A 15980-nucleotide genomic window follows, 5' to 3' on the forward strand; every position below is an offset into this window, starting at 1 on the left:
ATAGCGATTAATTGTATGAAAAATTGTACTTCTTGATTTTCTTTGTAAATATTGTATATTTATTTACATATCTCTCTTTTGTTGGAGATCATAAAAAATATTTAGAATTTTCTCAGTGGATTTACAGTTTATTATTATTATGTAGAATATTTCATTGCTTTTTTTATAAGAGTTCTTTATTCTGTCAAAACATTATCCCTTTCTCTTTGCAGAATATTTATCCCTTGTATGATTCACATTATTATTATTATTGTATGTATATATGATTTTATTTAAAAATTTACCAGATTTGCATTCAATAAAGCTTGATTAAATAATTCTTAAGGTAGGAACATATTTTATTTATTGCTTGTGTGCAACTAATCCAAATGTAACTAAAGGCCCACCAGTGGCTGAGTGGTAAAGACGCTGAACACTGGTAGTTCGGTCCGAGGTTCGAATCCCGCGAACGGGCTGGCAGCATGGGCGTTTTCGTGGTTTTCTCCATGTGTAACGTGTATAACGAGCCAGTTTCCCTTAGAAAGTCCTCCACGAAGGCACCCCTTCCTTTAGGCAGATAGCCTTTGTGTGCTTTGCCATAATTGAATAATCCCAATCCCAAATGTAACTAAAATGCTAACAAAACTCAGGCATGGCATATGTTCTGCAAAATTATCCAATCTGCATAACCTTTGCTCCAAAGGATACTGAAATACTGTTGTATCTGGATTTTGAAATTGGGAGAAAGCATAAAATGGTAAATTTTTCTTTTCCTCTCTATTCTTTCATATAAAGTCGAATTATGGTAAGTTTGTAAAGTTCTTACTTGTTTGTTAGGTTGTATAGCATGTTAGCATGTGTATATCATTAGGATATCCAAATAATTAGCAAAACTGACAATTAACCATGTTTGGCTATTTTTGAATAATTAAAGAAAACATCCATTATAGTCAATTTGTGTGAAACAGTTTTGAATTTTGTGAAATTCTGCTGTTTTTCTAATGCAAAATTCATAAACGACTTATGTAATATAAATATTTTTCCACCTTAAAATCATGTAGTACTTCTGAATATTGATGGCTAGCTTCAAGCATTCCAATGACATTTGTAAATATAAATTGGTATTTTGATAATTAAGACACAATAACATGCCAAATAAATACTGATTCAGAAGTCAAACAACAAAAATCAGCATTATTTTTCAAATTTTAAAATTTTTTCTGTGAAAATTTGAAAAATAACGCTGATTTTTGTTGTTTGACTTCTGAATTGGTATTTTGATTCTAGAGACTTTAGTAGCAATTAACTAGAACTATCTGGTTGTAATGCAAGTTTTCCCTCAAAACATGTTCTTTATAAAGTTAGGGGGAAAAAATATGAAAATGCAGGTAGTAATCATCATCCAAATCTATGATTTTCTGCCAATGTTTTGGTAGTTTTTCAAAGCCTTCGGCCCAGAAACTTGGTGGCTGCGAGTCCAAAAACAGATCAACCTCATTTCAGATGTCCTCTGCAGAATGGAAGATAGCACCAGCAAGATGTAGTTGCAGGTGTGAAAAAAGTAGAAGTCGAACGGAGGAATGTCACTGTTATATGGTGAGTGGGGCAAAAGATCCCATTCAAGTCCATACAGAGTCCAGCTGGTGAACGCAGACACATGGTCTTTTATTACCTTACTGGAACATTATTTTTTTTTTACACCAGAACTCAATTTGACATTTTCCCTTTAGCTCTTTAGCAGGCTCTTGAGTAGTTGCATACTGATCTCTTTACACAAGTTCTCACAGGCGGGCCTCATCAACATCAGAAGGCTGGCCAGAGCACTCTGCTTCTTCAATATTGGAAGTAAATAATGGTTCTAATCGGTTAGCATGATAGTTCCATTTCAGACACCTTTTACTTAATGATAACGATATTTTTTTAACAAATTTCACAAAACAGTGTTCTAAAGCAAGTCTCTGTCTTTCAAATGCTGAAAATCGTTTAACAAAACATGATTAAAAATGCCAATGCAAACTGTTTGCACAGATGATATTTGCTGTGGTTGGAAACTCATTAAAACCCGATATTGGCATCAATATACTCTCATTTCTTGCTCCTTTCTTCAAATTATATTCTTATCTTACTGGAAATTGATTTGCATTATTTATATATTTCAGACTTATTGTATATATGTGAGAATTGCAGTAGAAACCACTTTAACTGCAATTATTTAACATGACATATTGGAAAGTGTTTTTATCTTATTTCTTGTGATGTTAAATTTGCACTATGCTCAGCCTAAACTATAATCATGCCTTATTATTATTAAGCTACTAGTTACTTTTCCAACGTATAAAAATTTGCCAATTATCAAACAGGAAGTTTAGTGAGCTTTGAAGCCATATATACTGGATAAAATGGATGCTTTCCTTAGATATTCAAAGATTCCTTAAATATTTTACAGTGAAGAGTGATTAGCTGCCAGTTTTTCTGTTTGTTTGGAGTTGCTTCTGAATCCATATGGCTGTAAACTGTGTGGAAATATATAATCTAATGTTGGGTAATATATGATTGCTAGGTTATATAGTATTTCTAGCAAGGTGTGCATAAATATGTCTCCTCTGAAGCATGTACTTTATATGCTTTTTGCACCAAATTTGTCTTATTAGTGCAGTACAAAGTCCAAGATCTGGAATCACTGGAACTTCCATGATTCTAGATTTTGGAAATTTCCGGATTTAGCTCATTAGTGTATATCTAGTAAGATGGCACGTAGAAATTCTAAAAGTAAATATGCTCTTCATTAATATTTCTTTAGGAGAGAGTTATTTTTCATAAAGAAAATTTTTTTTCTGAATCACTATCACATTAAATTAAAATGCCAATGGCTATAATTTCTGGATTTAAAACCATAATATAGATATTCGCTATTCCATTAATTAATTGATTATTGAGGCATTATCATTGTAGTGTAAGACTTCAGTTATATCATCTTCATTTACCATTTCTTCTAATATTCCGTTAATCTAAATGATATCCGAAAACGCTCAGATTCGTGGCTTTCATCATCATCATCATCATGAAATGTAGTAGCTGGCTATAAATTATGCTAAACTTTTAAAAAAATACATGCATATATGTCCTTATATGGTATTGCAATGCCCACACATCAGATTTTGTATTAAAATATTTCTAGAATTCTTGGATGGTCTTGCTGCTTCATTGATTTTATAAAAAGCTACTTTATATCTGCATTCAATGCACACAAAATTTTTATATCCGTTAACTGATTTGCAGATGTACAGTTTTTTGGGGAAAATTAAACAGAGACATTATCATTTACTAAAATTGTAATTTTGTTAAGATTAAAAATAATAGACAAAACAAAATAGTTGCTTCAAATTTGAAAGTTAAGGCCTGATTTGCTGTCTGGATTGAATTTAAGTTATGTGGAATCTAATTCTTTCCCCTCTTCCTTGCTACTATGCAAACAAAAGAAAACTAGTGTGAGCAACATTCCACTTCATACTAATATGTCTTGGGGCTTCACTAATTGTTTAGGTCAGATAGAAAAATGGTAATGCTCTCAACCTCACAACCACTCAAGGGCCGAAAATGTGCTTGTGCTATGAGGGCAAATCAGAAAGTTTGCCCCCCTTTTTTTAGCCAAATTACATGTAGTAGCCATTCTCAGTAGGGGACTTTTCTTGGATTGACCCGGCGTTATCTGTTGGTAACTCCATGATACGGTGCTGCTGTCACTTGTTGAAGATGGTGGTTGTGCTTCACGTGTTCATGGTGTAGGAGCAATGAAATGTAATTCCTTTTTTGTAGAGCAAGGGATGAACTCCTGTTGATATCCACAGGAAAATGCAGCCCATATATGAGGAAAAAAAGTGTCTTAATTTGAGAAGTGTGAGGCGGTGGTGTTGTGAGTTTGCAAAATGCCGTGAAGACTTGCATGACAGTTAGCATTCAGGGAAGCCACGTTCGTCGCTGACAATGGGTGCCTAAGCAGTTGGATGACATCATGAAAGGTGAGTGAGTGATTGCTTCACTGAACCATCTGTAAGGTAATCAGAGGAGGATGAAAGTTTCATGGACTGCATTGTTACTGGCAATGAAACTTTGTTACTGCATTTCACACCGGAATCAAAGCAGGAGAGCATGGTGTGAAGACATCTGGGTTTGTCTTTGACAAAAAAATTCCATTCAGTGCTGTCTTTTCAGAAAGTGATGTTAGTGGCCTTCTGGGATCGCTATGGGCTCTTGCTGAATATCCTGCCACAAGTTGCAAGCATCGATGATCCTACCTTTATTGTTCTACACTATCATGTCTGTGGGCTGGCATTTAGTCAAAATATCGAGGGATTTTTCATAAGGGCAACGGAATTACACTCCACATCAATGCGAGATCACATGTTGCAATCAGAACCACTGACAAGCTCTGGTCATTTCACTCAGAGAGTCTGACCACCCACCATACAGTCCAGACTTCATCGCTAGCAATTTCCATATTTTTAATTCAGTGAAGAAGATCCTGGCAGGGCAGCAATTCACATGCAATGTGATGAAGCCAAGGCAGCAATCTGATGGTAGTTCCATAGTCAGCTGAACAAATTTTACCACAAGGGTACCTGAAATTTAGTGCTGTGATGGGACAAATGTCTGAACTAGTGTGGGGACTATGTTGAATAATAGTGTATAGTACGTAGAATAGTATGTATATTTGTAATTACCTGTACGTACACTGCGAAAAAGGGGGAACATTACTATATCTCCTGTTCTACTGGGCCGACTGACAAAATTCAAATTGCATTTTTCATGTCTTGAAATTGCGACTTCGGATATATATTATATTTATATATAACACTGTTGTAACATAGGTATTTTGACACAAAATCTGACTTTTTCTGAAATAACACACCATTTTTTTTCCATATTTCGATTCTACGACTCAAATTATGCATAGATATTAAATTTTGTAAAATTTGGTGCGAAATTTATGGAGAAATTAAAAAATTTATCTTGGCACAATTTTTTCAGTTTGCGCCTAGAATAATTCACTTGACGAACCTCTTAATATATGGCAACCAATTTTCCTTTCCCTTCCATTATTCGAAGTCCATTAAACAAAAAGTGGAAATACTGCAAAAAATGGATAAAGGTATATCTTTTGTTTCTCTAACCATTCCAAAATCTGTTTAACAATTTCACGCTGCTCTACGGCGGGGGTAGGGGGGAAAACGACGCGATGCGCAATAAATTGGAAGTTGATCTGTCAGCACTATCCTTATCTTCAGGGCAGCTGCAGAGTTGCCAACTCTACCGATTTAGGCGGGAGACTCCCGATTTTCGACCGCTCTCCCGCCAACCTGATTTACAATATATTTCTCCCGACTTTTTCTTATTCTTAAAATTTCTCACGATTTTTATGGAACTTGGCTTAATACTTTGTTATATGAACAACAACAACAAAAAAAAAAAAAAAAAAAAAAAAAAAAAGATTTTGGACGTCTGAAAGCAATTGAATTTTCTCTAGATTATATCTAAAACAAAACCTTGCGAATTAGATAACTTCTGCTTTATGAGTGAGAGCATATACGTATCCAGAAACGTCATTCTCCAGTTCTCCAATGAGCATCGTGCTCCACTGCGTGTCATCTGGCATATATTAGCCAATGAGGACAAAGCAAGCTGTTATTTGGGTCTTTAGTTATTTCGGTCATTTTGTCCTGAGTTGTGTGAGAACACGTGCCTTCGGGAAATAGTTTTAGAAATTATCATCTTTTATTATGTCTGCGAGAAAGGTGAAATACTCATGTACATTTCAAAAATCGTACACAGTTGACTTTCCTTCCATTATTTCCTCAAGGATATGTAATAAATTTGCGATGTTTACCGCCTGTCATTGTGATTTTTTGATTTCGCATGGTGGAAGAGCGGTTGTTCTCAAACATGTGCGTACACAAAAACACATGGACAACATGAGTTGTTTAAAAAAAAATGAAAAATCAAATTTTTCTTCGGAAACAAAGGACCAGAAAGTTATTAATGCAGAATGTATGTTCTCTGCCTTTTTACTGGAGCCCAACCTGCCACTGAATGCATCGGATCACGCTGCAGCTTTATTTAGAAAAATGTTTCCCGACAGTGAAATCGCTAAGAAATACTCAAGTGCAAGAACCAAAACAGGTGAAATTGTTAAAGAAATGGATTTGAAAAATAAATCTTCAGTTATTGATTGCATTAAAACAGCTCCGTTCTGCCTCTCTACGGATGGAAGCAATAATACCGATTCAAAACTGTATCCAATTGTTGTTTCTTTTCTTAATCCAGAGTCTTCAGAAATTGAGTGCAGTTTACTTTCTGTCCTCACTTTAGAAGGAGATTTGACAGGCTTTAATATAGCACAGCTAATTATTAAAACTTTAAAAGAAAATGCAGTCTCTGGATAATTGCTTAGCCCTTGGTGCCGATAATGCACCAGTATTGGTAGGCTTGAAGACTGGTGTTGCAGGCATCTTGAGAAAGGAAAATTCAGATTTGCAGATTATGAGGTGCACCTGTCACCTCTTAAATTTAGCAGCTGTAAAAGGGGCAGCTTCTTTACCAATAAATGTGGATGAACACATTGTTGATATTTATTATTATCTTGAAAGGAGTTCTAAAAGGAAGGAAAAATTGAAACAATTCCAACAGCTGCATAACAGCAGTTTACAGTTAGAAAACTTGGATGAAGTTATAAAATCAGCTAGGATTGACACCCAGTGCAGTTTAATTGGAAAACTGAAAGATGCTGATGGAATTTTAAAATATAATGAACTGTCTAGAATTATGTTGGCCATCTTTACAGTTTCTCATAGTAATGCAGAGTGTGAGAGGATTTTCAGTGTTGTTTGGGAAAACGAGGACTAAATTTAGATCTAATATTAGTGATGATACATTAGAAAAACTTTTATTAGCGAAGCAGGCCTACGTGGCAATTGCTATGAACAAAATTATGAAGTTTCTTTCTTAAAGAAAGCAAAATATGCCACTGTTTATAACATTTGTACGAAAACTGATTAAAGTGATTTTTTTTCTCCCCCTTAAATGATACAAGTAATAAAAATGTTTTTTATGTGTAAGGTATTTTTCTGTTGCTTGCATTTAAGAATTAGTTACTATTTATAGTTAATTCATTATTAAAAACTATATTTTCATCATTTAAAAGTCTTTTTAACATTGTGAAAAATCTCCCGATTTCTTAAAAAAATCTCCTGATTTTTGAGTGTCATAGGTTGGCAAGAATGCAGATTTTTTTTTATTTTATTTGGCTTATAATTCCTTACTAAATGTAGTATTTCATCTCGATGCACTCCATCTTTGATATGATTTAAATCAAGTTCCTCGTCATTATAATTTGCTTCCAATAGTGAAGAAAGTGACACAGAGGTTATTGAAAATGAAAAAATCTCGTTGATCAATTAGTTGGTATTCTCGACACAGCAATTATAGGACTTGAACAGCGGAATTTTGTAACTGAACAAGAAATTATGTGTGTTTATAGAATTAAAGAGAAAGTATTATCACATAAAACGAAGCAACTTAAACAACTTACATTGAAAGAAATGTTTAATAAAGTAAACAAATAAATATTAAGCTTTTTTTTTTTTTGTAAATTTTGATACCCTTTAGATCATAATTGTTCTTTATTTCATAAATTACGCTTTCATATTTTTAATTTTATAATTTCTGCATGCCACCTTAACAGATCTAAACTGATGACCTATAATCCGGAAAAATCGATAATCCGGAATCGCCGAATTCCCGACGAGTCCGGATTAACGACTTTTGACTGTATTTGGAAATTTTGAATAAAAAACTGTAACTTTTTGCAGGTATGCTTAGAAATATGTCTACTTCAAGATGATGGCAAAGATGTTATAGATTATAAATCAAAAATGCTTTTTGAAAAATTTATAAAATTATTTAAAAATACGAACTATAAAAAATCATAAAAAATGGGTTAATTTTATTTGGAATGAACCTAAATTTCATATCGTGAAAGGAAGAATCCAGTAAGTTTAATAAAAAAAGAGAAATTAATAAATATATATACCAAACTTAATTAACATGGAGGAGCTAATTTTTTAAAAACTGCTTGTGAGATTTTTAAAAAACTGTGTAGTTTGGTGTAATTTGAATCCTAGAATCGAAATACGGGGAAAAATTGGTATGTTATTTCAGAAAAAGTCCAATTTTGTGTCAAAATACCTATATTAGAACAGTGCTATGTATAAATTTGATATATATCCTAATTCGCGCTTTCGATGCATGAAAAACGCAAGTTGAATTTTGTCAATCACCCCAGTAGAACGGGACATATAGAACTGTCTCCCCCCCAAGCAGTGTACCTTATTTCAACTGATAAAAAATAGGGGGAAAGAGATTCTGATTCATCCCCGGAATGCCAGTCACAGGGTTGCCACGCTACCTGGAAAACCGGGAGAACCGGGAAAAGTCAGGGAATTCGAAAATTGACCAAAATATTCAGGGAAAAGTCAGGGAATTTAAGTATTTTTGTCAAAATCTGGAAAAGTCAGGGAAGTTCATACAACGATCCCGCCAAAAAAAAGCGATTTTTGCGCCGACGTCGGAAGAGGTAACTTTTTTGACGAATTGTGTATCACGTGAGTGTCATTCAGGTAGCTGGCATAGAGCCAATTTTCGCAGCTCCAATTTGATTGTCTTTTAGAAAGGCAAAGCAACTTTTGGTTTCCAGTATTCTCGAGAATCGCATGTGCAGTGCATGAACTAAAGAAAGTACCTGTTCTCGTATAAAACAAAATGGGTTTAATCCTAGTATACGGTACTATGGAGGTTAGAATCAAAGAATATGTATTGTAAAGAAGGAAAATCTCTCTGCAACAGACGTGGCTGTGGCTCCATTCCATCATAGAGGGAAACAGCTGTGCATGTCTGATATATCTGTCACCAAAGCTCGAAACCGGTGTCGAAGTTCGAAGGTCACGTTATCAAGAGTTCATAAAATGAATATCGTTTAAAATTTCTTTAACCACTTGCGCTAAAAAGACGTGCCACGCACGTCAAGATGCTTTTGTCTCAAACCGCGAGCGACGTGAACACCACGTCGATAAGCATTTATCGCAAAAATGAAAATAACGTGGTGCACACGTCGCCTAACAACGAGATTGTTTATTTCTCGAGTTACAGCTCTGGATTGCAGTCGCAGATGCGGAGCGGCGTAAATGAGACACTTTACCGCTTGTTATATTGTAGCGCACGGCACCGCAACCGTGAAGTTTAGTCTTAGCGCAAGTGGTTAAACTCTAAAGGAAAAGAAAATATTTTTTGGCGCAAGTAAATTAATTCATGGATTAGTTATTTTCAGAGAAAAAAAAAAAAAAAAAAACTACGAAAATCCGTTTTTAAAATTATTGCGAAAAATCCAAGAAGAAACGTCCTTTGATAAAACGTTTCTTCTTGGATTTTTCGCAATAATTTAAAAACGGATTTTCGTACTTTTCTTTTTGTCAAAGAGCGTTTCTTCTTAACATGTGTTTCTCAATTTCCTGTACACATCGCGGAGAGGATAATTCTGACCGCCAGGTTCCGTCGCCAAATCCCTTGGCAAATTTTCCCTCCGCATTCTAGCAGCGTAATAGCATTTTACTTTTATGGAACCTTTTCTTCTTTACATAGACGTTCTTTGTTGGTTAGAATAATAATGGGATTTGGCGACATCTTAATGCGCAGTAAACGGGTCATTTTGGTCTTGGCGACAATTTTCAAAATCATGCGAAGGCCGTATCGTTATACTAGGATTTTACCGCAAAATCTTTTTTTTTTTTTTTTTTTTTTCTTTTCTTTTTAATAAATACCTTGCCATTTTGCAGTAAAATAAAAAAATAGTAATCAGTCATCTAGGCTAGCCATGTAATATAACTATATTCGCTAAAATATAGATGATTATTCTAATTCAATTTTTAAGTAATTATTTTTATGTTCATATAATTTAATGTTGCTTCTTCCCTCTAAATTTATTTATTATTAGTAAATAATATTTCCAAATTTCAGGAAATTTTCTCTGGCATAATCCTGAAATTAATTATAGCAGTATGATGACATACCATCACGAAATTTAATGCACATATTTTTTCCTTATGTATGCTGCAAAATAAATATAAAATACCTCAATTTATTAAAATAGATTTCTTTCTTTCGTTTAGCTGCAGAATGTCTGCAAAAAAAGCCTTATATTATTCCAGATTGGGAAGATTATAATCTCAATCTTCAGTGGAGAAAACAACAACTATTATAATTATATTTGTGTTTTCAAGTGTTAAGGTTTTAAGAACATACCTCACGCAAATTAAATTTACCTGAAATCTAACCTAACTATTTAGCATTGTGTTGTGATTTATAAGGACCGGATTAGCCTCGTGTTGAACTGGTGATGATCATGAGTAATAATTAAATAAAACATACATTTGTTATCCAATATATATATCTTAAATTTTATTAAGTTTCTTAAGTGGAAAACTAAACAAAATTATCAAACAAAGTATACCAAGAATAATTAAGAATAAATGTCCTCTGGGATTTATTGAATAATTAAGTGAATTTGCTACACAATACAAGTAATACCATAATTAATTTACCTCTTAGCACAGCCAACGTACATTACGCGGATAGACTGGAATTTTCTTGAAACACACCTGGAAAACCTGGAAAAGTCAGGGAATTTCATTCTCCTGTTTGAGTGGCAACCCTGCAGTCAGTGTGTTGCCATTGGCCATGATGTAACACATTATCCAGCAAGTGCTTGAAAATAATATACAGGAATTTTAATTAATTAGAAGAAAAAAATCATTTTTATGAAGTACTTGCTTTTTCTTGAGTACAGTCAAAAGTCGTTAATCCGGACGCCCATAATCCGTAACGATCTATAATCCGGACCTCAAAGCTAGAAACTTTCTGTGCATGCGTCAACACATAATGCCTTCACGCATGTGCATAATATGTGTATGCATGCATGTTTAATGTATAACGGACGGTATAAGCTAAGTTAAAATTATCTAATTATCTATTTCAGTTAATATTGCAGATTGCGTTGTTCCTTTATCTTCTAATTGGATCCGGATTATTATTTTTTGCAGACTGTTAGAGCAATTTTATAAAAGTAAGCTTGAACTTTCGATTATGTCAAAAATATTTCTGATTCTGGAGCTACCAAAGGATCTACAAAGCGAAAGCATGTTCTGATGTCCATCAAACAAAAAGTGGAATATCTTCAAAAAATGAATAAAGGCATATCCTTTGATTCTCTAATCATTCCGAAATATGTTTATCAATTTCACGCTGGTCTGGGGGAGGGACGACGCGGCACGCAATGAACTGGAAGTTGATCTGTCAGCACTATCCTTATCTTCAGGGCAGATGCTTTTATTTTATTCGGCTTATACAGTCAAAAGTCGTTAATTCGGACACCCGTAATCCGGACCTCAAAGCTAAAAACTTTCTGTGCGTGCACCGCGTTGACACATGCGCATAGGTGTTTACGCATGCACGTAAGACCTTTACGTGCACGCGCTATGCGTGTGCGCAAGTGCAGAATACGTTTTCGCGTGCGCGTTTAACGTATAACAGATGGTATAAGCTAAAATTATACAATTATCTATTTCAGTTAATGTTGATGATTGCGTTATTCCTTAATCTTCGAATTGGATGCAGCTTATTATTTTTTGCAGCTTATTATTTATTTATGTAAGAGCAATTTTATAAAAGTAAACTTGAACTTTCGATTATGTCAATTTCCGATTCTGGAGCTCCCAAAGGATCTACAAAACGAAAGTATGTCTCGATGTCCATCAAACAAAAAGTGGAATTGCTGCAAAAAATGGATAAAGACATGAAGAAGGTGACAGAGAGGTTAGTGAAAACGAAAAAATTTCGATTGACAAGTTAGTCGGTATTCTCGGCACAGCAATTACGGGACTTGAACAGCGGAGCCTTTTAACTGAACAAGAAATTATGTCTGTTTATAGAATTAAAGAGAAAGTATTATCACATAAAACGAAACAACTTACATTGAAAGAAATGTTTAATAAAGTAAACAAATAAATATTAAGCTTCTTTTTTTATAAATTTTGATACCCTTTAGATCATAATTATTCTTTATTTCCTAAAATACGGTTTCATATTTTTAATTTTAGAATTTGTGCATGCCATCTTACGATATTTAAACTGATGATCTATAATCCGGAAAAATCGATAATCCGGAATCGCCGAAGTCCCGACGAGTCCGGATTAACGACTTTTGACTGTAATTCCTTACTAAATGTAGTGTTTCATCTCGAAGTACTCCGTCTTTGATATGATTTAAATCAAATTCCTCATCATTATAAATATCATGAATATACATCAAATAGTTTTCTGGTTGCAATATTCTAATTTCGACTATGCGTAATGTATGTTTTACGCATGTGCATGTTGAAAGAAATGTTTAATAAAGTAAACAAATAAATATTAACCTTTTTTTTTTTTTTTTTTCTTTTTCTTTTCTTTTGCAAATTTTGATACCCTTTAGATCATAATTGTTCTTTATTCCATAAATTATGGTTTCATATTTTTAATTTTGTAATTTCTGCATGCCATCTTACCAGATTTAAACTGATGATCTATAATCCGGAAAAATCGATAATCCATAATCGCCGAAGTCCCGACGAGTCCGAATTAAAGACTTTTGACTGTATTATAATCTCCATTCCTAACTCTGCAATGTAAAAAAAGAAATTCCTGTTGGTCTGGAACGAATTTCACTGTACTGTGTAGTGTTTCCAAATTTTATGTCATGAATTCCTATGTATTGTGTTTGAAAATTTTCAAATTTAAATGCATATTTTAAAATTTTGTTTCCACTTTCAACGTTATTTTTGCAGTATTTTCTGTGATGAGAAGAGCAAAATATACTGGTATATTATTTTAAGGTGATTTGTGTTTTAGCGTGTCAGTAATGGTACCATTGCGTGGAAAATCCTAGAACACGTCAAACAGAGACTTCACATTCACAGTTGAACTATTAATAATTATACAAAATTTAGATAATCTTTGTTGCAAAATGTTCCATTAAGTATATCCTAAATTTGAAAAGACTAGGAATTGATGTATTAATACTGAAAATGAGTCAAAAGAACTTTAAAAACACAGGATATGCAATATCTGTACTCCCCAGATGCTTCTAATGTGATACTTTTACTTTAGTTAGCTGCAATACTGAAGTAACTAAATCACTAGAATTTTCTCTCCATTGTTTTATTTATTTGTATTTAATTAAAAATTCTGTTTTTAGCCTTTATCCTGGAGATTTATATCCATTGACAAGAAAGCCACTCTTTGTAATTGTGGATAGTGATAACAGTCACGCATTTCAATACATTCCAAGATACTTTGGACAACCTGTATTAGTGCTCATGTCACCTCAAGATATTCCTCCAAGCTTTCATGGTGAGTGGATATTTAGCCTTGTTTTTCAAACCATTATTGTTTTTCATTGTATTTTTCTAGTTGTTTCTTTATTCTACAGATTTAAATGTTTAGTAGAGGGATTTACAATCCTTACTATATATATAAGCATCTATAAAAAACCAATACCAACTTGAATTTGGATTTTTGCCAAATATTATTATTTACTTGTTGTAATGCATAAAATCTGAAAATTATGTATATTACGGATTTTGATATTTTCTTGGAAATTCATATGTTTTGTTTGTGCTATCATCATCGAATAGTGTAAATGTTTCATCCTTCAAGAAAGTCCTCAATTTGCAATCGTATTTGTACCTGCCAATAATAATAATAATTAGTATTTTTAAATATCATACAGAGGCCTTTTCTTGAATTTGTTTCTTAAGGAAATATAATGCATTTGCAATATGTTCCTCTTGATTTTGCTTGCTTAGTAAAATGCATCTAAAACTTTATTGGCAAGAACTAGCCTACATGGTAATAGCTTCGGCAAAATTATAATGTTTGCTTTTTTATAAAAACTAATCTGCCCCTTTTTTTAGCAGTTTTATGACAATTGGTTAAAATATTACTTTTTGGCAAAAGTTATGAATGACACCCCCCCAAAAAAAACATATAAATGTTTTTGTACCACTTGCATTTAAAAATTAGTAATTGTACTTTCAATTATTAATTAGATACTGTGTAGAGTTAGTGTGTTATTTAAAAATCTCTTGTTTTTATTCTTTAAAAAATCACTTTGGGCACTAAAAGACACTAAAATGGTTCTATGGATGTCTTGGAAAAATTTCTTGGTTTTTTTTATAATTTGATAAGTTAGCACCTTTTTTCAAAGGTTAAAAAGCTGTTCTCTAGCTTATTGTGATTCTGTTCTCAAATCTGTGATGCAAATAAGTTCTTTAAATAGAATATGAAGGTTAGGAAATAAAATTTTTATACTTCTCTGCATGTGAAGTATTGCATGATTATCAGAGCCGGGACAAGAGTGAAGCAAGTGACACGAGAAGGGGCGCCAAATTGGCCATACGAATTCGAAAATTACTTTAATTATGTTTTTAAATGTGTCAGTTATTATTAGGGGAAATAAGCTTCGGCAAACTTAAGTTAATAAAACAATAGGAAGAATTGCAAGAAAATCTGGAAATTAATGCGATGTGCATTTCGATGTTATTTCTCATTTATTAAAAACGAATTTTTTAACATTTTCATTTCAAAGTTATAAATAATTGGCTATATTATTATTTGAATTAATAAAGATAGATTAAAAATACTTTAAGAATTATGGTATGCAATAAGAATTATATTTTGATTTAATACATTTACTTATGTTTAATACAAATATAGCTATATATATATAAGGGCACGCATTTACCTTTTTGCCTTAGGCGAAAAAATATCTTGGCACGCCTCTAATGATTATGATAAAAATTATAGCGCTTTTTGATATTTTAATTAATTTAATTAATAAAAATTATCTTTTTAACTAAATTAAATGAAAAAATTTTTATTACAGGACTAGAGGAAGAATTTGTTATAATAATACATAACAATAAAAAATAAATACCTTTAGTGTATAAAAATTGCAAATTGTTCATGATATAAGCTGGAACTGTCAATATGTTGAAAGGGGACAGAAAAGTATAATTAAACTATCAAAGCACTTTTGACATGATAACAGGGAAGAATTAGTCAGTGAGAATCAGTTTTATATCTATTACTTTAGAAAAGTGCATTTTAAGTTTCTAGATATTAGTTCTATGGCTTAAACAAATATATGTGTCATACATTACTAATTTATGCTTAGCAGATTACTAATCTTAATGATTTTTTTAATTATTTGGCTAAAAGTTATTGACTGTAATGGTAAGAGAGAAATTTAATTATTGGAAATTGCATACAACCTTTAATTTATTGTGAGGAACATAAAATTTTTGAGTAAATAATTTTTTCTCATAAAAATGCAGTCTCATCAAGTTACGCAAATTATGTCATCTCTATTGCAATAAAGGAAGTTAATGACCATAGTATTAAAAAAAATGGATCGTTAATAACAATGCTAGTTTAATGTCACACATTGTATAACTTTGTGATAGTTGCACTAAAAATTCTTTATATCCATTTATCAATAACTAACTAGTCAGTCAAATTGGTCTCAGTTCATCTACCAAAAATTGGTGGCAACACATTTCTAGGCTAACTGTAATTTTCTGAAGACTAACCTTGGCCAATATTAATAAATTTTTTTCTGCAAAGAATTTACCATTTGTAGCAACTAATGTTAAAGAAATGAGAAATTACAAACTGAACTGATGTAACACTAAACCAATCTCAAATTGTAGATTAGTAACCTTTTTCACTTGCTGAAATTTCCAGGCATTCTTAATTAAAACTTTACTTTGTTATTTATTTACACAAAGACAAACTGAATATTAATAACTGTAGACAGGATATCCAAGAAATATTATATATCTTAATTTCAATTTCGA

The 15980-nt window shown here is 32.6% G+C and overlaps 1 protein-coding gene across 1 annotated transcript in view; it reads left to right on the forward strand.

Moving 5' to 3' along the window:
- Window positions 1–15980, forward strand: part of LOC118204587 (protein SCAI) — a 113701-nt gene that overhangs the window by 73310 nt on the left and 24411 nt on the right. The window contains exon 11 of the mRNA XM_085806777.1: window positions 13319–13473. Within this exon, the coding sequence (XP_085662903.1) occupies window positions 13319–13473 (155 nt within the window). The remainder of the gene's footprint in view (window positions 1–13318; window positions 13474–15980) is intronic.

The sequence above is a fragment of the Stegodyphus dumicola genome, chromosome 12 (genome assembly GCF_044657685.1).
Source record: "Stegodyphus dumicola isolate Sdum_Otavi_A_Nest chromosome 12, ASM4465768v1".
Lineage (NCBI taxonomy): Eukaryota > Metazoa > Arthropoda > Arachnida > Araneae > Eresidae > Stegodyphus > Stegodyphus dumicola.